The sequence below is a fragment of the Schistocerca piceifrons genome, chromosome 4, assembly GCF_021461385.2.
Source record: "Schistocerca piceifrons isolate TAMUIC-IGC-003096 chromosome 4, iqSchPice1.1, whole genome shotgun sequence".
In the NCBI taxonomy this organism is placed as follows: domain Eukaryota; kingdom Metazoa; phylum Arthropoda; class Insecta; order Orthoptera; family Acrididae; genus Schistocerca; species Schistocerca piceifrons.
Genome location: NC_060141.1, coordinates 474,268,018 through 474,292,775, shown reverse-complemented (window position 1 = coordinate 474,292,775; position 24,758 = coordinate 474,268,018). Strand labels below are relative to the sequence as shown.

General features: G+C 42.8%; 1 protein-coding gene across 1 annotated transcript in view; it reads left to right on the top strand.

The window, feature by feature from the left end:
- The first annotated feature begins 247 nt into the window (after window positions 1-247).
- The window catches only part of LOC124795147 (chondroadherin-like protein), an 83,837-nt gene continuing 59,326 nt past the window's right edge, over window positions 248-24,758 (top strand). Inside the window, exon 1 of the mRNA XM_047259027.1 lies at window positions 248-371. Within this exon, the coding sequence (XP_047114983.1) occupies window positions 369-371 (3 nt within the window). The 5' untranslated portion in view covers window positions 248-368. The remainder of the gene's footprint in view (window positions 372-24,758) is intronic.

Here is a 24,758-nt window from a genome sequence, read left to right as displayed (position 1 = left end):
ATCTATCCATTGAGTAAATAGTCTCGTGAACTTCGAAACTGACGTCGTGATTCATTGTTTAAGTATCACTTACAGATCCATGTGCAGATTTCTGATGCGATCCATATTTCACCGTGATATATATAGTAGCCAAGCAAATGGAAGGGATTTTACCCATATTTACACCTCTGCCTGACTTCATTACATCGCTAACGGTCGTTTGGCTGGAATGAGTAAGCACGCAGATTATCCTGTCATAAATGGCTCACGAACGCTAGGCGAAGCCATCAAACCGTTATCAGTGCTGTCGCTCGGATAAGATAACAGTGTCAGAGGTGTTCAGTTGGCAGGGGACGGTCGCGGGGAGAAGCTCACCGCCTGCATTCAGAATGGTGAGTAATCTGGCGTTTGGTACTGCAGCCAGGATACGCACAGAATTCTCTTACTTACCGCGTGATTTTGATAGCCATGATTTTAACGATCTACAGCAAGAATTATATTTGTCTGTCAAATCTCTGGTACAAGAACTTTAGAAAGTATCCTTCCAAGAAACGACGCCGTTCAATAATATAAACAATTGCAACATAAGAAATCGCGTGGAAGCTCTATAAATTTGAAAACATACATACTCCGATGACGATGAAACAGCTGATGAGATAAAGTTATTATTTCAATAATTGCTTTTCATTATTTAAGGAAGCAGCTAACAAGTACTCTTTTGATAAGACACTGTCCCAAAGTAACTATTTTTCACCTCCATAAATCGTTACTTGGTCATATGCTAGTAATAGATAACGTAAAGCATTTGTGTTTTGTATTCTCAAGCGTTTCTCTTATTTAAAGAAGCATTATTACTGTTCAGTTCCTTCATACTGCACCAGCGCGTGCATCGGAGACAGCAAAGCACAGTAATCTATGAACATTTTCCGCCCAGTTTTGGAAAGAAAATATCGCTGACTTATTACAATGCGTACTCAACAACTCTTGTGGATGCTGGACGTTTTATCTTGCGAGACTCTATTTTTACAAAATTCACTTTCTGTTCACATTTGACTAAATACACTGTTGTCCCAGCAACAGCAGGCTTGAATAACGACCGTTGAGTCATTCGACACACGAAATTGGAGGTACGTCGTATACAGCTACTTCTACGTACGGAAGGATCGTTGCACATGGTTCGCAGCTTCAGGGATGGAAATACACAACATATTCAACATACAGCTGTGTAAAATTACGAAATATTACGTGTGTCTTCAACTTTCTGAAAAAATAGTAAATGCAACTGGAAGGCTGTAACTATGATTGCATTACCACAGGAGAAACAGTAACACGGTTTTTCAGAAAATAGAAACAATTAGAAACCTAATTCTCTCATGCAAAACGCTTGTCGCGAAACTGACGTAGATAGTTCCAGTGGGGTAGTACGGATAAAGGTTAAACTGAACGATCAGAATGAATTAATGGTTGGTACCTTTTACCGACCCCCTGACTCAATTTCTGAAAGGTTCAATGAAAATTTCAGTATAATCTCAAATAGGTACCTTACCCATACTCTTATAATTGGTGGTAACTTCAATCTACGCTGGATATGTTGACGAAAATACATGTTCAGAGCCGGTGTTGGTTATAAAACACTGTAAAAAATAGTACTAAACGCTTTTCCCGAAAACTATTTTGAGCAATTAGTTCAGGAGGCCACTCAAAGAATAAATGGTTGCGAAAAAATACTTGACCTCTTACAAGGGAACCTCCCCATCGCACCCCCCTCAGATTTAGTCATAAGTTGACACAGTGAATAGGCCTTGAAAAACTGGACACAGATCAATCGAGAAAACCGGAAGAAGTTGTATGGAACTATGAAAAAAATTAGTAAAATATACAAACTGAGTAGTCCATGCGAAGATAGGCAACATCAAGGACAATGCGTTACACGGAGCGCAGTGGTCCCGTGGTTAGCGAGAGCAGCTACCAAACGGGAGGTCCTAGGTTCAAGTCTTCCCTCGAGTGAAAAGTTTAAATTTTTATTTTCAGTTTATGTGACAAACTCTTATGTTTTCATCACTTTTTTCGGAGTGATTATCACATCCACAAGAAAACCTAAATCGGGCAAGGTAGAAGAATCTTTTTACCATTCGCTAAGTGTACAAGTTAGGTCGGTCGACAACATATTCCTGTTATGTGACGCACATGCCGTCACCAGTGTCGTATAGAATATATCAGATGTTTTCCTGTGGAGGAATCGGTTGAAGTATGACCTTGCGATCAAATGTTTTCGGTTCCCATTGGAGAGGCACGTCCTTTCGTGTACTAATCGCACGGTTTTGCGGTGCGGTCGCAAAACACAGACACTAAACTTATTACAGTGAACAGAGACGTCAATGAACGAACCGACAGGTCATAACTTTGCGAAAATAAAGAAAGTAAAATTTTCAGTCGAGGCAAGACTTGAACCCAGAACTTCTCGTTCCGCAGCTGCTCTGGCTAACCACGGGACCACGACGCTTCTCCCCTTACTTATCCTTGATGTTGCATATGTTGCGCATGGACTACTCAGTTTGTATATTTTACTAATTTTTTTCATAGTTCCACACAACTTCTTCCGGTTTTCTCGATTGATCTGTGTCCAGTTTTTCAAGGCCTATCCACTGTGCCAACTTATAACTAAATCTGAGGGGGGTGCTATGGGGAGGTTCCCTTGTTAGCAACAAATAATTCCGAGCAAACAGAGAGCATCATAAACGATACACCGATTAAGTGACCACAGGACTGTTGTAACGAGATCCAATACCGTAACATTCAAACCAAACTAAAATAAGCGCAACACATATTTATTTAAAAATACAGATAAAAATTCGCTTTATGCCTTCCTAAGAGACACTCTCCAGTCCTTTCGAAATAACTATGTAAGAGTAGACCAGATGTGGCTAGAATTCAAAGAAATAGTGTCGACAGCAATAGAGAGATTAATTAATAAGAGGTGCAGCTGATCCTCCATGTTATACAGAGTAGGTCAGAACACTGTTGTAGAAGTAACGAAGAAAGCATGTCAAATTTAAAACACACAAAATACCGAAGTCTGACGATGTTTTGCAGTCTCGAAATTTAGCGCGGATTTAAATACGAGATGTTTTTAATAGTTCCCACAACAGAACTCTGTCTAGAAAAATGTCGGAAAATGCAAAGAAACTCTGATCGTATGTAAAATACATCAGCAGAAGAACACACTGCGCGGTAAACAAGGTAATGTTATTAAAAACAGTTTTCCGAAATTTCTTCAGCAAAGAAGACAAAGCAAAAATTCCAGAATTCGAATCAAGAGATATCCTTGGCATATCGAAGAAACTCAAATTATTTTGTAAAGGCAAGTGTTTCGGTCCAGACTTCATACCAATTGGCGTCCTTTCAGGGTACGCTGATGCAGAAGCTCCATATTTAGCAATGATAGACAATCGCTCGTTCGAGGAAAGATCTGTAGCTAAGAATAGAAAGTTACATAGGTCACACCAATACTCAAAAAGGAAGTAAGAGTAATCCATTGAATTACAGGCTCATATCACTGACGTCAATTTGCGGCGTCATTACGAAAGAACATATACTGTATTCGAACATTATGATTTACCTCTAAAAAAATTATCTATTGACACATAGGCAGCACTGATTCAGAAAATATATTTCTTGTGCAGAAAAAGTGCGTGTTAATCTGTAAACTCTGATTCCCATCGATGTAAACTAATTTGAATCTGCAAGGGGCCAAGGAAAGCTGAATTTAGCTAACAATGTATCAAAAAAATAAAGGTAGTTGTGTGTTAGCTATGTGTTGTGACAGTCCGTAGAAGCCATGTCTTAGAACCTCCTTGACAAAACTCTAAATCTTTTATGAAAAGGAGAATGCTTTACCCTCTTGTTCTGGAAGCGAAGCTACAGACGTAATTTCTGCACAGCTCATGAATATAAGCGTTAATTTATAATACACGTATGAAATGTAACTGTGTTTTTCCTTATTTCTTACCTCTCCATGTGAAGTAATTAAGAACTTAGTAATATAAAATGATTGGTACAGTTATTCTTTAGGCCATCTGCCTTTCTTTTGTTGTAATGGCGCACGGGCAGCCATTACGTAAAGACTGAAAACATTAATTATTTAGGGGCTTTTCCTGGCAGTATAATTACAGAAAATAGTTATAACTGGGTTTACCGCATTTTTGAAGTTCATTGAATTAAAGCCAGACTAATTATAGTTTAGATTTAACAGATGATATATTTCAGAGCTCTAGCTGTATCAGTTGAGGTAGTCTCTTCCTTGAAAAAATGAAAATAATTTTTATAAAATCAAGTCAGAAATGAAGATTTTTATTAACATTGGAACAATACAGCTACTTAGGTGTTTTAATCGACTCTCTCCGTAGCGTTGTTTCATACCGCGCAATTTTAATACGATGCCTTAACAAGCAACATGTACGGTGTATGCTCGGAGTGTATTGGCACAGACAAGCGGACTTCAGCAAAGAGTTATTTCAAACTGTTTTTGCCTGCGTAGTGCACTTCATTGCTGCTAGCATACAAAGCTAGAACTCATACGAATAATTAAGTAATTATCAACACAATTAAGGTGAAACGGAAGACATGCAGTATAAGAGGAGGAGGTGGGGAGTATCGTGCTTGCTATTACGCAGAATGAGTAGCTCAGGAGAACTCAGTGATTTCCAATGTAGACTAGTCATTGGCTGTCATCTGAGTTATAGATCCATCAGAGACACTTCAACCATTCCAAACGCATCCAGTGATTCGAAATTCTTCTTCCAGTTGAGAAATTTTTCTGCAAACAATCATCTAGTAGCTCTGCCATCAACTATGCCTCATTATCAATCATTCTATTACTTGTGAACTGATAGACGTAATGCCGTCAACGTTACTGCATTGGCACACAACGCAGCTACCCAATAATGACGAGAACAAAGGTCTATGAGGAAATATAGAACATATGCAATCCCTGAATCCAATTTTTGCTAGTCTAGTAGGTTACCTAACTAATTAGCACGCTCCACAGCGCCATGTCCAAGGAATGCATTTCTGGACAAGAGTTTCATCCCGCGGAAAGACCAGTTTTCCATCACGCACAAGTTCTTATAGGATATAAATAATAATAAAATGGAAATTGATTATAAATACATTAAAACAAACAAGAAACTAAATTTTAATATCTCAGTACGAATATTAACGAAGTGTAATCATTAGATATTAAAAATAAAATAGCGACGAAACAAAAAAGCTCAATAGAGCTGAAATGAACACTTCCCGCACATCGTCAACAACATTTATAGGAACATCGTTAGCTTAATGATAGTGTAAGATGATGAAGGTATGCAACCTTAACGTTTGGATCCATGAGCGTTTGGACTGACGTTAATGCATGATGGGGGCTTCAGAAGCCCCACTTGAGATTTCTGCAAATATCGTTGTTTTTCAGCCTTGTTACATTTCTTATGAAAACTACTTTCATAAACGAGTGAATACAGTCTTACAAAACATATCTGTAATTCGTTTATATTGGGAAGATATTAAATAAGAAGACTAGACATCAATTGCAATGGAATAAATATCAATGTAATCTTTAGTAATTTTATTATTTTGACAATTAATAAGGTATATTAGCATTTATATAAACTAGAAATTGCACACTGGTGAGGCGCTACGCAAATCAATATGCATTAAGCATCCAGGTACAAAATGGCTAAGTTGCACATTACATAGGCACAGCAAAAATTAAGCTACACACCATTTTATCCAAATAAAGAACAAACTGTTCGCCGCAAAGGTCTACACATTACAGGAAACATTCACAAAGAAACACACTACGTTCATTGTACGTATTTTTAGAAACTTTTGGACAACACTGATCAATTTTCCTTTCCAGTTCAAGTGGACACAAAACGCACCTTCTGGAAATTTTTCTTCAGTTGACGAAATCCATTTTGTAGACCCTTTTGACACCACATCTAGCCAGTGCTCGTAGGATGTTTCATTGCAAATTTGAAGTTTTGGCTCTGGACTCCATATGTGGATGAATAACTCCTACGGCCAAGTCTCTCAAGAAAATCCTCTTTTATGTGATTTTCCATTGTGATACTCTGGATGTTGATCTGCGAATAAACTGAAAACATTTATAGTTACAACACCCATTACTTTAGCCCATAAGACAAACGGCTATCTTCTTGTCTGTCTTTCGCAAATGTAAGTAAGTACCTTTCGGTCAAAAGAATCCACGTCTGATTTTGTTTTGTTTTAAAATACAATCATTTCTGGTTTCTTATCGCTCTGAGTCCCATCAACTGTGGCGTCGGGATGCATGGAACTTAATAGCACCACACTCTTGTACTACTTTGGTACGTAACACACAATAATCAAATCACCTCTGAATCCAGATGTTGAAGACAGAACCCCTCGTGTCTTACACGGTTTCATTTCAGCGGGAATTCGTGCTTTGTTACGGTGAAGAGTACCGACTGTTGAAATAGCCAGATACTGGCGAAGTAACTGTCCATCGTGGTATTGGTTGAGCTTCCTCTAATTGTCTTTACCACACGACATACAACATTAAGTTGACAAGAATGATTCGCGTTTTTTCCTGAGTACAGCAGCCCATCTATAGCGTATGACGTCAAAGAGTCGTAGAGGTAAAGTATCTTTATTCCACATTTTCCTGGCTTATTTGGAATAAATTGTAAAAATCTGCAACGTCACTTGAAAGAAACTAGCTGTTCATCTGTTGTGAAGTTCCCTCATGGATGATATCTTTGTCTGCAGTTGTTTATGAGTAGCTCACACACATTATCATCTTGGCTCCTTGCTTTTCGGATGGTCTATCGTGGAACCCTATGGCTCACCATATTTCTTCAAACCCGTTTATAAATAAAGATACCATACAAACAATAGATAAAGATACCCTATTAGAGGAGTTACCAGTACAATCGTTTTGTGACTGTCAACTAATAGGAGAATTCCAAAAATGGTTTGATTTCCTCGTTTGTGACGTTAGTTCATGTCTGATCTTTTATGGCTGCTGAGCGTCATCCTTCCAGATTTGTGCAATGAACTATTTCATCCACAACATTATCTGTGATGAAGCAACTCCAAGCATCTCTTAGCGTTTGCATATCCGTTCACCTAACAAGACCTGGAGAACCTTCATTATATTACTTGTAAGCATTCCGCTAGAAGGAGGTAGTGTTTTGCTCGTTTGATCTCCGTCGCGTCCGATAAAAAAATTTGCAGGCTGCGCTGGATTTGCTACATTATTTGCATTTTTAGGCTGGGTTGTGCTTAGTATATTATTTGTATTTGCAGTCTGGGGTGTATTTGCTACATTATTTGAACCTGCAGGCTGCGCTGTATTAGCAGGCCAGGCATCTTGGTAAGTCTGCATCATTTACATCCTAAGATTCGTCACTACTTTCTTCAGATTATGAACAGTATGACAAGCTCTATTTGTAGGATCAATCTCATGTTCGGAAGCAATATTAGATTCACATTCGTCCAACCATTCATAAATAATCGTTGAAGCGTTTGAATCATCTACATTTATAGAATAAGTAGGTTGTCTTTTTCGAGTAGTTGTAGATGATTCCATACTGCAAGAAACGAACGTTCCTGGGTTACAAAGAAAGTCTAAATAGTTACTTTATAACATAGAAAGAATAGAAAGAAAAACAGAGAGAATAACAAACATAATTACTTACATCAGCTATGAGAGCAACACTTTTCCCTTCTGAGGTCAACTTCAACACTGAGCAGGAAGTCCATTATTGTTTTTGCTACAGTCTAGCAGGAGCAACAATTGCCATTATAAAAATATCACAGATACCCATTTTCATAGGCTGTAAGAAAAGCTCTCGCTAAAGCATTAGATTAAAATAGGCCTGAAAACCCCCTTCTTGCATTATGTGCATAGTATTAGGAAATGACTGTTTCCATAAAATCTTTCCAATATTAAACACAATTTTGTCACGGTTCTAAAACCTAGACGTATTTTTAAGGATATAGGATTAAAGGGATAATTAATTCACTCTTGGGCCTGAAAGGCCCCCATAATTCATCGAAGGGTTAATGTCGTATCTGATGTCAATACTGTTGGTTACCTGTTGCGTTAAGTCTGTGTTCAAATACGTTAGTTGAAAAAATGCAGTAGCTAAATAATTAAGTATCAGATAAATAACGTATTTCACTGAAAACTCTTCTCTTCGGTGAGGCCCTGGTCACACCGGAAAATGCCAATTTATAATCGATAAAAATGTGGACATTTATTTAATTTAGCAGATACATCAGCGTTAATATTAGGTTATCTTTACACTGCGAGTAATGAAAAATTGAAAGATCAGGAAATTTCTCTTTAAACACTCAACATACAAATCTACGCTGCATAGTCATACACTAATGAAGAGTTGTAATACTCGTACTTCTCAGTGGCTCAACGGCCTCATATTAGTCCTTCGTTGAACCCCACTTTGGCGACTTGATTATTGCTACAGTATCCCAAGAATCATACCGGCGAACGGGAACCTTCAAATTAACCGTGGAATTAGAATCACGTCTCGTTATTGCCGAATCTTTACATCACTGGGAATTGAAGGATAGTTTAAAAACAGACTGAAACTTTCCGTGGTCCGAAACTGGGATTCGATTCCGTGACAGTTTAATTTCCAGGCACATGCCTTAGGCCAAGACCATCACGCCTGACAATGAAGTGGAAGAAAACCATTACCAAGCTGTACCGGTACGTCAACCGTTAAATGGCAAGCAAATCCCACAAATGATAATGGGATTTTTTAATACTAAATAAGAATTTAAACTACAGAATGATTCTTCAGTTTGACATTTTGGGTACAGAAATGACAGCATGTTAGTAAAATTTTTTTGAAAAGAGTAAGTTTGCCCATAATAAATTAATTCAAAAGAAAGCAAATACGGCAAGGGCTAAATAGAAATACTAACCAAACTAACTACACTGTTTCACAGTAAAGAATTTAAAAAAAGCGTAGTGTCACACTCCACACAGTTTTATGTTGATAATCTTGATAAACAGAATCATTTTCAACAAACTGGCTCCACTGATAGAGAATATATGATACTGCAGTGCCTGTGTTATTAAGAAGTACAATCGTACTTCTTAACAACATAGGCACTGCAGTACCGTATTTATCCACTGCTGCTAGGCAGCGACTTTCGATTAAAATGTCCTCCTCCTGTATGCGAATTACATAACGTGTACGACAGCTGGCTGTGACGCAAGAACGACGGCGTATGGAATTTAGGGTTTAGCCGTGGCTCGTGGACACGTAGCCAGTACAGTTAGGACGACCATTCGCATAAAGCGGGAAATCCGGGCTCGAGCCCCAATGGGCTACAGATTTTCATTGTCGTCATTCTATTATACATATTATGTTCGCCCCAATAAAGATTATTGCGGCCTATGATGTCATGATTTTTTCTAGGGATCTCATACTTGTAGATTATCATCTCTGGTCGGATACACGCGTATTCTTGTCCTGAGTACCTATCAAAACTATTTGAAGGACGACGAAACCACGAGTGGGCGACAAGACTAGGATGTCCATGCCTCATCATCCCAGTTCATCAAATTTTCTAGTTCTAGATTGCACTGATGTGGATCGTAGTGATTAATGAGTTTAAACGATCTTCAGCAAACTCCGAGGCTTCGCCACTCTCTAAATCAGGACAGGTGAGAATCTGTGGCAGACGTGATTACAGAGTACAATACTGGTGCAAGTACAAGTGTTTCGGAGCACACCGTTCAGGGCCCCTCGTTGAACAGTGCACAGCGCTCAAGTGGTTTAAGTCATACCTAACTGAAAGAGTGCAGAAAGTTGAAATAGGCTGTTCACATAATATGCAAGAAACTGGTGATTTCTCAAACTGGGGAACAATCAAGAATGGGGTGCCGGAAGGTTCGGTCTTGGGTCCTCTGCTGTTGTTAATATATATTAATGACTTGCCATTCCAAATTCACGAAGACGCAAAGCTGGTACTTATTGCCGATGATACAAGTACAGCTATCACACCCAACAGACAAGAATTAACTGGTAAAATTGTAAACGATGTTTTTCAGAAAATCATTAAGTGGTTCTCTGCAAATGGGCTCTCATTAAGCTTTGACAAAGCACAGTACATTCAGTTCCACACAGCAAATGCAATGACACCATTAATAAATATAGACTTTGATGAGAAATCGGTAGCTACGGTAGAATATTCAAAATTTCCAGGTGTATACATTGATGAGGGAGTTGAACTGGAAAAAACACGCTGAAGATCTGCTGAAACGTTTTTGAGTTCAATCAGAACGAATTCAAAAGTAATAGCAGTGTACATGGCTACAACACTAGGAGAAAGGATGATCTTCACTACTCAAGATTAAATCTACACTACTGGCCATTAAAATTGCTACACCAAGAAGAAATGCAGATTATAAACGGGTATTCATCGGACAAATATGGTATACTACAACTGACATGTGATTACATTTTCAGGCAATTGGGGTGCATAGATCCTAAGAAATCAGTACCCAGAACAACCACCTCTGGCCGTAATAACGGCCTTGATACGCCTGGGCATTGAGTCAGACAGAGCTTGGATGGTGTCTACAGGTACAGCTGCACATACAGCTTCAACGCGATACCACAGTTCATCAAGAGTAGTGACTGGCGTATTGCGACGAGCCAGTTGCTCGACCACCATTGACCAGACGTTTTCAAAGGGTGAGAGGTCTGGAGAATGTGCTGGCCAGGGCAGCAGTCGAACATTTTTTGTATCCAGAAAGGCCCGTACAGGACCTGCGACATGCAGTCGTGCATTATCCTGCTGAAATGTAGGGTTTCGCAGGGATCGAAAGAAGGGTAGAGCCACGGGTCGTAACACATCTAAAATGTAACGTCCACCGTTGAAAGTGCCGTCAATGCGAGCAAGAGGTGACCCAGATGTGTAAGCAATGGCACCCAATACCATCACGCCGGGTGATACGCCGGTATGGCGATGGCAAATACACGCTTCCAATGTGCGTTCACCGCGATGTCACCAAACACGGATGCGACCATCGTGATGCTGTAAACAGAACCTGGATTCATCCGAAAAAATGACGTTTTGCCATTCGTGCACCCAGGTTCGTCGTCGAGTACACCATCGCAGGCGCTCCTGTCTGTGATGCAACGTCAACGGTAACCACAGCCATGGTCTCCGAGCTGGTAGTCCATGCTGCTGCAAACGTCGTCGAACTGTTCGTGCAGATGGTTGTTGTCTTGCAAACGTCCCCATCTGTTGACTCAGGGATCGAGACGTGGCTGCGCGATCCGTTATAGCTATGCAGATAAGATGCCTGTCATCTCGACTGCTAGTGATACGAGGCCGTTGGGATGCAGCAAGGCGTTCCGTATTACCCTCCTGAACCCATTTATTCCATATTCTGCTAACAGCCACTGAATCTCGACCAACGCGAGCACGAATGTCGCGATACGATAAACCGCAATCGCGATACGCTACAATCTGACCTTTATCAAAGTCGGAGACGTGATGGTACGCATTTCTCCTCCATACACGAGGCATCACAACAACGTTTCACCAGACAACGCCGGTCAACTGCTGCTTGTGTATGAGAAATGGATTGGAAACTTTCCTCATGTCAGTACGTTGTAAGTGACGCCACCGGCGCCAACCTTCTGTGAATGCTCTTATAAGCTAACAATTTGCATATCACAGCATCCTCTTCCTGTCGGTTAAATTTCGCGTCTGTAGCACGTCATCATAGTGGAGTAGCAATTTTAATGGCCAGTAGTGTAACTTTGGCTCAGAAGGGGGTAAATTATGCTGCCACAAAAGTCTTTGGTCACTTACCTAATACCATAAAAAGTCTGACAGTTAGGCATATAGCATTTAAAAGGAAATTAAAAGAATTTCTTATGGAAACTCCTTCTACATATTAGATGAATTTTTGGTTATAGTAATTGGGTAGTTTCCCCAACCTCCACAAAAAAATTAAAAATATTAAGTGTCATGTAATATTTTGTGTAATGTAATATCTTGTATAGACACCTTTTATTAACCTGACACGTTCCACATCATTACGAAGTGTCGTATTCATGATCTCTGGAACAAGTACTAAACTAATCATGTGTTCCACAGCAGACGATCCCGAACGTGTACTTGTGTTTACCCAACGACATTGTCAGTTACGAACGCAGTGATCACGGGATCATCGAGAAGATTGGTCCGTGGATCAGAGGAAACGTGTCGCCTGGACGGATGACGAGGAGACGGATTTGGTGGAGTCCAGCGTATTGGAGCGGTACTGGAGGCGAGAAGACGCTGGCGTAGGGTAGCACGTGTTGGTGTGCTTGAGGCGACTATCCAAAGAGAACTGACTTCCTCTTGTTATATGGTCATTTTTTAGTTCCTCACACAGCCGATTTGCATGCCTGGTGATCATATGGTGCATCAGATTCGCTAAACCAACCGTGTCCACAGTCGGTGCCATCGATATGTCATTCTCTATCGATGGCGAAGATATACGAACGTTAGATATCAATACGAACCACTGTGTTCCACGAAAATGAATTGGATGCGCTCCACCAAATATGCGATTGCGTCTGAAGATGAGACAAATGGATTTTAAACCACTGTTAGGAAGCTACGTAAAACAAAAGTAAAATGTAACTGACAACTGTATTTATTTCTCTTCATTCGTTGTTTGCTACAGTGGCCTTGAACTGCAACCAGTTATGTCACAAAAATGAGCGAGAATACCTGTAACATCGATATCAAAAGATCTACTAGATATAACAAGCACTAAAACAAGTGACAAGGTTGCACTCCTTGCTACGATATCAGGAAACAGTAACTACGATATAGATAACTTGTAAGCTCAGTTTGCAACCTGTTGCATGCTTCGTTTGTAATGCTTCCTCCAGTGCCTCCTTTACGTGTCAGTAAAGCCTGCTCCTGGCTTACTGCATTTGTTTAGCAGCTACGACAACTTCACGTTTTTTGTCTGATTTTCTTTCGCTTTATGTAACTGTACGTAGATTCTTGTATGTTGTGAAAAATTCTTTTATTTATCTTTACTTCAAGCTAGGGTATTCCTCCACCGATTATTACTTCGACGGGGTCGTTTACACAAAGATCATGCGTTGGTGATGGTATCCTGGTGCTTGTGATTGTGAATAAACGTGAAAAATCAAACTGATCACTGAATGAAGGATAACATAATAATTATCATGTAGGGGTTTACTAGGTTTTGCTTTCTTCGTTTGTGCAACACCTTTCTCTCTTTACCATAGTACTTTTTTTCAAATATTGTCTCTTTTCTTTACAGCTGTATAATTTCTGTCCTATAATTTTGTGAACTTGATATCTAATTTGGTCTTGTATTCCTCTCTCGTATTAAATACATTCTGATAATCCACATTTGTGGTTAGCTGACTAGTGAGTTTGTTTCATTCCTGCACTGTACGTAGATTGACGCAAACATTAGTCTGGTGCATAAGTTCGTAACGTTTTTGTTTTGCATGTTGGTACTCCGACTGCTATGGGCTTATTTATCGATTGTCGTTTTTTACTTGTAATTCACAGTTACTATTTGAGTTTACATGTTGTCATTTAGAGATAGTGAGTGGAGCTGTGGACGCTAGAAAGTGGAGTGCTAAGTCGACAAATCGGAACATTTCCAACATATTCTTCTGTTAGATATCAATAGAGGGGTGACAGAAGCAGAGGCAGCCATAAACATTTGGCCCCCATGGGGATATTGACACAGGACAGGGAACGACAAGAAATCGTTTTAAGAAGGATCATTTTCACATTACTGACTCTCCCCGTTCATAATGAATTCGTAGTTGGATGAAGAAAGTTTAAACTCATTAATCACAATGATCCACGTCAGTGTGGTCTAGAACTGGCAAATTTGATGAACTGGGATGATGAGGCATGAACGTCCTAGTCTTGTCACCCACTCGCGGTTTCGCCGTCCTTCAAATAGTTTCCATAGACACTCTCGACAAGATGATGATGAAGTCCCATACTCTATAACAGAGCGTAAGGGAACGATGCGAGAGACCCCGCACCGCCGTACTAGGCAGGGTCCTAGTGGAAGTGGTTTGCCATTGCCTTCCTCCGACCGTAATTGGGATGAATGATGATGAGGAAGACGACACAACAACACCCAGTCATCTCGAGGCAGGGAAAATCCCTGACCCCTCTGGGAATCGAACCCGGGACCCCATGCTGGGGAAGCGAGAACGCTACCGCGAGACCACGAGCAGCGGACAAGAGCACGCGAATATCCGGCCAGAGATGATAATCGACAAGTGTGAGATCCCTACAAAAAATCATGATATCATAACCCGCAGTAATATTTATTGGGGCAAACATCAGCTGTATAATACAATGACGAAAATGAAAAACTGTGCCGGACCGGGGCTCGAACCCGGATTCCCCCCTTTACGCGAGTTGTCGCCTTAACCATCGTACTGCCGCAAACCTTTGTCAGCACTGTGATACCTGAGTTTCTCCCGGCGTTCACAATGTTCAAATAACTTAAGGGAATGCAGCCGGGTGACATCGTCAAATAATGGCCGATATTTCGACTGGTGACAGCAACGTCATTTTCAAGGCAAAAGTGCAGCAGGAAAGTTCTGGCAAGGAAATTTAAAACCTAGCTTTGCAGAGCAATTCCGCAAAGCTAACACACACAAAAACTAAACACTAGCGCCACCACACCAACGAAAGATTACCAAAACCAGAAGTTATAGATAGCGGAAATTACTGAGAAACAAGTTAGATAAATGGTTCGAATGGCTCTGAGCACTATGGGACTCAACTTCTGAGGTTATTAGTCCCCTAGAACTTAGAACTAGTTAAACCTAACTAACTTAAGGACATCACACATATCCATGCCCGAGGCAGGATTCGAATCTGCGACCGTAGCGGTCTCGCGGTTCCAGACTGCAGCGCCTAGAACCGCACGGCCACTCCGGCCGGCCGAGTTAGATAGCGTTAACTGTGTCCCTCTGTTTTTTGTCAAGACAGACAGTAGGACTTCGGGCTGAATTTAAGTGAAAACCTCCATTTTGCACTATCGACCAACTGTGCACCGGGTGGCTGAAGTTAATACCGAGCTTACAGTGAGGATTGCGGCCTTCCTGCCTTACACGGGGAGCATTTCCTATAAGACTGGTCGTATTTTGCGAAAATATAATGTGAACTGTGTTTTACGACCTTCATCTAAGATTAGGGTCCTTTTAGGTTCCGTTAGGAATGATCTTGGTTTGCGAAAGGTGGGTGTCTATCGTATTCCTTGCAGCTGCGCCGTTTCGTATATTTGTCAGGATATCAAGACGTTGGGGACCTAGGTACTGAGCATAAACGTCACACACGTTTACAACAGAAGAGCTTATCGGCTATTTTTTTGGATTAAAAAATAAAATATTTATTTACAGCGGTTAACTGTTTCGGTTAGAATGTGGACGTCTTCAGACCCTTAATACCATGATGGCAGGCAGTGGTTGTGAACGGAGCAGGTGATATGGCTCCACGAACATCAACTGAGCAGTTGACGTTCGTGGGGTTTTGTAAAGCAAGCAGTTGAAATTAAATTATCAAGTAACCTTACTGCTTAGATTTTGCTAGGAATCCTGCTCTCTCTCCTTCATCAAAAATGGAGGGACAGAGTTAATGCTACCTCACGAGTTGTTCAGTAATTTTCACTATCGATAACTTCTGGCGTCGATCATCTTCGGATAGTGTGGTGGCGCTAGTGTTTACAGTGTTTATGTGTGTTATCTTGAATTGTTCTGCAAACTGAGATTTCAGTTTTCTTAGTACAGCGTTTTCTTGCTGCAGTTGTGGCTTGAAAATGACAGGGTAATCTCCTGTCGAAATCTCGACGGTTGTCGATGACGTCACTCGGCTGCATTCCCGTACGTTATTTGACCTGTGCCAGCATTGCTCGACTTCCGGCAACATTTCCTCTGGAATCTGTGATACCATGATCTATGATGTGTGGAAGATTTTGAGCTTTCTCGCGTTATTGTCACGTGTCACTGATTGTGTCATCTGATAGACGCTAAACTTCTGTAACTTCAAGCATCAATTGTGCTGTTTCAAAAATGGTTCAAATGGCTCTGAGCACTATGGGACTCAACTGCTGAGGTCATTAGTCCCCTAGAACTTAGAACTAGTTAAACCTAACTAACCTAAGGACATCACAAACATCCATGCCCGAGGCAGGATTCGAACCTGCGACCGTAGCGGTCTTGCGGTTCCAGACTGCATCGCCTTTAACCGCACGGCCACTTCGGCTGGCTGTGCTGTTTCGATTACTTTCCCGATGACATTAATTTTACCGGCTATAAACGTCTGGTGACTTAAGTTTTGTTAACATTTGCTAGCCAGTAAATATTGTAAATATAAACGCGTTTTTCATTGCTGTAGATTACAGCATGTGTACTTACCTGTTGAGAAATGACATAATTAAATAGTAACATTCTCTCGGTACAGAGAAAGAAACTAATCAATGGCAGTGAAACCATATTAAGACGATAAATTACGTGTTTCAGCTCTTCAGGTCGGAGTCCTTCTTGCACTAACCCGCTAAGTGGATTCCAGTAATCGGTCATTGGGTTTTGGGAAGCAAAAATTACATTAACTACTTGTTGCATCTACGAGGGCTGCCCAGAAAGTAAAGCACCACTTTTTTTTTCCTCAGTCGAAAACAATACTACGAATGCGAAACATTACGCGTGGTTTATTTGAAGTCTCCTGAGTGAGCGCGCCAAGTTTCCGTCTCTTCCGACAGATAGCGTTGCTGCAGGTCTCAAAATGGCGTCTGTAGGTGAAGTACGTTACAAGCATTGAATCTCTCGCTGCAGAGAAAGAAACTATGGGAATATTCACAAACGCTTGTGCAAAATCTATGGAGCGTCTGCTGTCGCCGGAAGCACAGTTACTCACTGGGCACGGAGGGTGAGGTTATCAGAAGACGGTTCGGCGGCGCTCCACGATTTGCAGCGGTCAGAAGGACCATCCACAGCTGTCATACCTGTCACTATGCAGCTAGCTTCCACTTGTTTGGGCCATTAAAGGAAGCCATTCGTGGAAGACATTTTGAGGATGATGAAGAGGTGATTCACGCAGTGATGTTCATACGTGTGTGAAATCTTATGGGACTTAACTGCTGTGGTCATCAGTCCCTAAGCTTACACACTACTTAACATAAATTATCCTAAGGACAAACACACACACCCATGCCCGAGGGAGCACTCGAACCTCCGCCGGGACCAGCCGCACAGTCCATGATTGCAGCGCCTAAGACCGCTCGGCTAATCCAGCGCGGCATTTATACAGTGAAGCACTGGCTCCGCCACCAGGACAGGGCATACACGCCCTTGTTTCGCGCTGGAGAAGGCCATAGAACTGGATGGATATTACGTGGAAAAATAGGGTGTGTATCAAACACTATTTTTTTGTGTTTGTGATTCGCATTATGTTCAATAGAGAATTGTCGGAGAAGGAAAATGTGGTGCATTACTTTTGGGAAACCCTCGTAAAACAGCTGTCAGAGTGAGCATCGCATACATGTGAGTCGAGTATTTATCTACTGTTCTCTCGCTAACACTTGCCTCAGTATTTCGAATCTATTATACGAAGGACGTTAATATCAGTTTTCACCACATAAATGCTTTGCTGAAACGGAAGCAAGTAATTCGCCTTCGTCAGCCACGAGAAGCAGTGTGGGAAACCGCACAGAGCGGCACTATAGACGGATTGCCTGCGAATCCCTCGCGCCTTGATGAACTAGCCTCATTTGTAGTCGCTGTTAAGTTTGCGCCAAGGCTCGCTTGCAATGCAGATGACCTCTGCGCTGCGAGATCGTTGGGGCAGGCGCTGATACCCGCCGGCGGACATCACGTGAGCGTTGCTTTGTTCCGTGCCCGTTCCTCGGCACTTCTCGCCGCCCCTTGAGTCACGAACGTTGCGCAACTTTCACTGCGGCTCGTTTCTCTTATCACCCATCTGTCGGAAATAGGACGCTTTGCGCGCCGGGCTACGAAGTTTCTCAAACGGGCCCGCAACCTGTTCACCCTATTGACGCACAGTTTTTCTTAGCAACACACCTAGTGGCGTAGTGGGCATGTGCATTATACCAAATTCTGTTCCTCAGGGTTCACTCCTGATTGACTCTATACCGAAATCAGAATGACAAAATGACTGACAGCTAATTGTTTACAGGACGGCTACCCCACCAATCATCAGTCAGGAAATGGATTTGGTTTCGCCTTCCGTTCTTTTTACCATTGTCATCACTCTGCTACCTCGGGTATCAGTTACCAAATTATATTGTGGACATCCGTTGTGGTTAGTAATTCAATTGTGATTCGTGTCCGATGTGTCACTTGTTTCTCTGTTGTGTTTATTTTACGCAACAGAGTCTGCAGCTCCGAAAAGTAACAAGACCTACGATTCTACAGGACGAACTGAACCAAAACAAGACATTAACGGGGAGCGCTGGGATGTGTTCAGGCGGCCGCAGAAGCATATGCGTTTCTGCCACTGTGCGCATGACGTCAGAGGAACACTTCACGCTTATGCTGTGTATGTTAGAGGCTGTATGATTTCGTGAGTGTTCTCGTTTCGTTTAGTCACTTTTGTGTACCGGTAGCAGATGAACTGCAAGTGAAAGTGTTTTCAGTGTGGACAAGCAATGCCAAATTGTGTTGTTGTTGGCTGTAATTCTCACAATCGCTAGAATAATGGGACTGATGTAGTACTTCATGCTTTCCCTGGCGATTAAAGTCTGCAAAAGATCTCGCTATTGAAATGTTGTAGAAAAGACGCTGTAAATGCTGAAAATTTCATGTGTTTTCTTTTTTTAATCAACTTTGTCTGTTTAAATCTGGACAAGTTACAGTATGGAGCTCTAACGTTCTAGCAACAACAGAATAGAAATTTACAACTACTCATTTCAGTAGAAACTAAAACATACTACGAGTAGAAATAAATTGTGTAAATGCGCAGTCTAGATGTTATAATACTGCTCCTGAGGGGGACGCTGTTCCTTATTGACCTCATAACGTCAGCCAATGGCAGCACAGAACGCTTACTGCCCAGTGTTACTCTTCTACCATCTTCTATGTATCCAGTACGGAACCGGACAGTTATTGTTACCATAGCTATACTACGCACGCTAGTAATTCAGCTGCCAATTAGTACGTTGCAGTCTATATTGTGGCACTGTGACAGGGTTTTAGCCTTCAAGGCTACCCACGATATGGATGCTGACAGTTCAGAACAGGGGTTAACGAGCTTGCACAGGGTAGCATGTTGTCAACTACAGCCAACATGTTCTCGAACACTACGAGTGTGTGCTACTCGTCAGGACAATACAGGACTACTATTCGAGTACAATTCCAAAGTAACTTGTCAGCCTGACAGTAGACCCAAAAATGTATCTAGACATACTGTATTCAAAAAGGCATTGAAAACCATCAAGAAAGGAGAATGAGCCGTGGTCAACAATAAGTCCACATTTACTGTGACTCCAGAAATCAGCATGCTCACCCAGGGAGTAATCACAGGTCACAACAGCAATATATCGACAGAGTAGACAAGATGAATGAGTCCGCTAGGGGGCCCACAGGGCCCCAAGCTATTGCAGCCCATTCTTCCTGCCCGAGCTCCATTTCATTCGCCGTGCCCCTCCTTTCTCATCCTTGCTCCTTCCTCACTGCCCCCTCCTCCCCCTCTCTCGGTATACTTACTAATGTCGACCTGGCTGTCTAAATCATTTCCTGTATTCCTTGTGGTTTTATTTCCCTATCCTTTTTTCTTTCATCCTTCTTGTCGTTTTTGGTCACTCATTGTGGTTTGACCTCCACTTCTAAATTTTCTGTCTGTAGTGTGAGCCAGTTGGGGAAGAACTCCCCCCCCCCCACCCTCTGTGTCTACGGCGTGGATTCCTCCCCTCCCTTCCTTCCACTTTTCCTTCCTTGCTGTAGTTCAACTCTGCCCTGCTAGGTCACCACCATCTGTAGCCAGTTTGTGTGGTGGAGCTGTTATGTACCCATCTGGCTGAGCCCCTTACAACACAGGGATTACACTTCTGATACTTGAGCTGTTGCCTTCCCATACGTGCCTGGGAGCTGTCTGTTACTTGTCATTCTGGAGCATCGGAACTCCTATAAATGGCCACATGACAGACGGCTCTTGCTGTGGCTAGGTGGCGCCCATGGCAAGAGCTCCTGATCGCAGTGGGTGGCATCATGGCAGATGCTTTGCACATGAAGCGCATTAAGATCCAAAAATCTGGCCATTCTCTATGGCTGTATCTTTGAATGGTATCAGATCATTGGATGCTGCTTCATACAACCCTGTGACCTTCCCTACCCTGGCCATACCCTGGGAGGAGGGGCAGGCTCGCCAGCAAGGAGTGAAACACTTTCCCCACTATCTAGTCTGCACTATGACAGACGAAGACACATTCACAACCATAAAGCCATTTTTTGTGGAAAATATCGAATACAAGTATGACGAAGTGCAATCTCAGTAAAATGTGATCGAGTTCCCTGTTGATAAAGCTTCTTGTGCCGCCCAGTCTGCAGCTCTCCGTGTCCGTCACCGTCTTGGCGACGTCCCAGTGTCTGTTACATCTCACCAACCTCTGAAAATGGTCCAGGGACTCATTTTTCGTTGGGATCTCATCCTCGAAACTGATGAGGAACTCCGGGCTAATCTGGAACGACGGGACGTTCATTTCGTCCAATGCGTATAGAAGGGTCGTAAGGACAGCCGCACCAATATTGCTGTCTTTACTCTGGCTTTCGAGGGAGATACCCTCCTCCCAGAGAAGGTCAAGGTCATGTGTTATCGGTGCGACCTGAAGCCATACGTCCTACCACGAATGAGGTACTTCCAGTGCTTGTGTTTCTGGCACATATTTTCCTTATGTACAGTGGACCCTCCATATGGTGACTGTGACACCTACACCACGTGTGGAGTCATCGTGTTCTGCCACCTTTGTGTGTAAATTGCTACAGCCGTCACTTTCCACACTCACCAGATTGCCCAGCTTACAAGAAAGAGAAGAAGATACAAGAGTATATGCCCCTGGGTGGTCCATCTTACACTGAGGCTCGTCAAAAATGTGACAAATTCCACGCTGTGTCGATGACTTCTACTTTTGCCTCTGTTATTTCTTTCCCCCTCCTCCCTCCTCCTTACCACAGTCTCTTCTGAGACGCCATCCCCTCCCCTGGCGTCTCTCAGGCTGGAGGCCTGCTACCACAACTCACTGGGCACACAGGCTGTATGCCACAAGGTCCCCACTCTCTTTCAGTTTCATATCTTGCAGAAGCCTGCTCTTCCTCTGTGCTCTGCCCTCCTCAACCTATGAAAGAGAAGAAGAAGACCTCGCCAGTGCCTCTGGAGGTGCCATATACCCCCCTAACAAGCTGAGTCTGACATCTTATTTATGGAAGTCACCTCGTCATCTTTAGTGACAGGTGGTGACCCAGCAGTGTGATTGATTTGCTTCTTAGTTGGATACCCACTCTGTGATTATTAAATGGAACTATATTGGATATTTCTGTCACCTCCCATCCCTTATTGTCTTTTACTCAGCAACTTGAGTCATCCGTCCAGGGATCTCATTTTACTGATGCTCACTCATCGACTCTTCATGGGTTCTGTGCTTTCTGTCGGAACCAGGTCAGACCTTTGAGGGCTTCCAGTCGTGTCTGCATGTTGATCTGTATGGGTATTGCTAGGACATTGATCTTTGTACCACATTGGAAGTGGTTGCCGTTTGGCTCCACTTGGTCTCTGCCATCACTGTGCGCAATCTCTATCTCCCTCCTGACAGGCCACCTATATCTGTTGCCCTAACTACCTTCCTCCCTTCCTCCTCCTTTAGGATTTTAATGGCCATCACTCTTTATGGGGCAGTGCTTCTTCATCTATTTGGGGGTTCCTAATTGACCAATTTCTTCTTAATGATGGCACTTTCTCTGCCATTGAACTTTCGCTCTCTTATCCTCCCCTTCTTCTTTCCTTAAACTGGCCGCCACATGATGACTCTGATAATGATCGCTTCCTGTTGATTCTCTCGTTCCCTTCCCACCTCCGGCTTATCAGGTTTCCCCACTAGGCTTTCCATCATGCTTATTGGCCTCTTTATATCTCCCAGGATGTGTTTTCACCTTCTTTCTCAGGTTGTATTCATAAAGTTGTCCATGATCTGTCAGTAAGATAATCCACACTGCCAGCATTGCCACTCCATGCATGACAGGCCCCAGTCATCATTGGTCAGTTCCATGTTGGAGCAAGACTATTGCCACTGCTATCCGAGATAGTCGTCACACCTTGCAACATCTGAATTGGCACATCCTCCATCGGTCTTATTACCTGTAAATGTTTCCACGCCAAAGCCCATTACTTAATCAGATGGAACAAATGGGTATTTTGGGAATGCTTTGTCTGCTCTCTAGGTACTTATGTGCCTTCATCATGGGTGAGGGCTACACTCCACATCCTTCAAGATAGTCAGTGGCAGTCTACCATTTAGGGCCTTGCCCTTCCAAGTGCCCTTTGTACAGATCGATCAGTTCTCATGTAACACCACACGACCCATTTTGCGACAGCAACAGCGTCAGCCTCCTATCCAGCTGCCTTCCTCCTCTGGAATCAGCGGACTGAAGCTTCCCACTCACGTTTTACCCATTGTCAGGTGGAATCCTTCAATGAACCTTGTACTGAATGGGAGCTTCTTCTGGCCCAGTTCATGTCCCACAGTCATTAAGAATGCGGGTTGGTACTGTTCTCAGCTCTCCAGGGACCCAGGAGAATGGTGTTCCACAGGCCTCTGTATTAAGTGTCCTTTCTGATCACTATTAATGGTTAATGGCCTTGTGATCTCTACCAGACTATTGATTGGTCACTCGTGTTCTGTATATGGATGATTTCCATATCTGGACTAACTCCCACTCGGTGGCCTCTGTGGAGTGACAGCTCCAAGTTGCCATCCGTGCTTCAACATCGACACTTTCGATTTTTTCCCCTTTAAGTCGAGATGGTGAATTTCTGTCGCTTTACTGCCGTCCATCCAGATTGGGAGCTCTACCTTGATGCCCAGCACCTGACTGTGATCCCCCAGCTCCGTTTCTTGTTCAAATGTTCAAATGTTTGTGAAATCTTATGGGACTTAACTGCTAAGGTCATCAGTCCCTAAGCTTACACAATACTTAACCTAAATTATCCTAAGGACAAACAAACACCCATTCCTGAGGGAGTACTCGAACCTCCGCCAGGATCAGCCGCACAGTCTGCAGCGCCCTAGACCGCTCAGCTAATCCCGCGCGGCGTTCCGTTTCTTGTGTCCTCTTTTTGACAACATACTTGGTTGCCCCATATCCATCATCTAAAGGTTAGCTGTTTACATAAACTCAATGATCTTTGCTTCCTTACCCACACCCCTTGGGGCATGGATAGTTCGACACTTCTCCATCTTTATCAGGTGTTAGTTCTGTCCCATCTAGACTATGGTTGTCAAGTTTATGGATAAGCTGCCCCTTCCACACAGCTCCTTTTGGACCCAGTTCATCATCACAATATTCATTAGCCACTTGTGCCGTTTGCACTAGCTCTGTCGATAGTCTTGGCTGACACTGGGATCCCTTTCCTTTCTATTCGGCAGTCCCAGCTTCTGATTTCCTATGCCACCACTATCTGCTCTTCCCCTGCTCACTCTTCCTGTTCTATTCTTTTTGCGGCTTTGGTCCATCGCCCAGCTGCTGTCTGCCCTTGGGTGGATTTACCAGCTGAATTCCGTCTCGCTTCTCTCTGCTGTGAGTTCCATCTCCCCTCCTTGTCCTTTTCCCCACGTTCTCTCCCGCCTACCCCCCCCCCCCCACTCCCAGGTTAGTTCCTCGACCACAGATGGATCTCTTCTGGGGCCCGAAACTCTCCATTGCTCCAACAGTGTTCCGTTTTTTGTTGCAAACGCTCTTACAAGAGTTTCAGAGTGCCATTATTTTTTTACACTGATGGCTCTATATCCGCCAATGTTGGATATATCTTCACATCTTCTATTGGTGGAACACCATCTCTTGCCTGCCACATGTGGGATGCTTACTGCTGAACTGATGGCCATCTATCAGTCCCTCTGCTTTATTAAACAGTATTCCCTCACCCAAGTTTATTATGTATGGACTCAATGAGTTGCCTTCAGACTATCGCTTAGTGTTATTCCTGCCATCCCTCGCTCTCTGCCATCCACAACCTTCTCACTGATCTTGGTGACGCTGCTTGTTTGGTTGATTTCCTTTATGTTCCTGTCCACATAGGTGTCCAGGGTAATGAACTTGCTGATCATCAGGCTGGGAGGGGGGGGCACCACCTACCCCTGTTCTCCATGACCCCTCTGGGGGTGGATTTACGACTTTACGTAAAATCCCTCTATGCTCAGTTGTGGGCTGACTCTTCGGACACTACCCTCCTGTCTAATAAACCAGTGCTATAGAGGAGTCTCCCACCATTAGGCATTCTTCCCCCTGCCTCTCCTGGCGAGGATCTACCATCATCTGCCTTCGTATTGACTGTATTAGGTTGACCCATGGTTTTTTACCCCGCTATGAGCCCCCAATCCCTTTGTAGTTGCTGAGCTTCGTTCACAGTGATCCATATTTTGCATCAGCCTTTTGCCCCTTCACACTAAATATTCCCTCAGT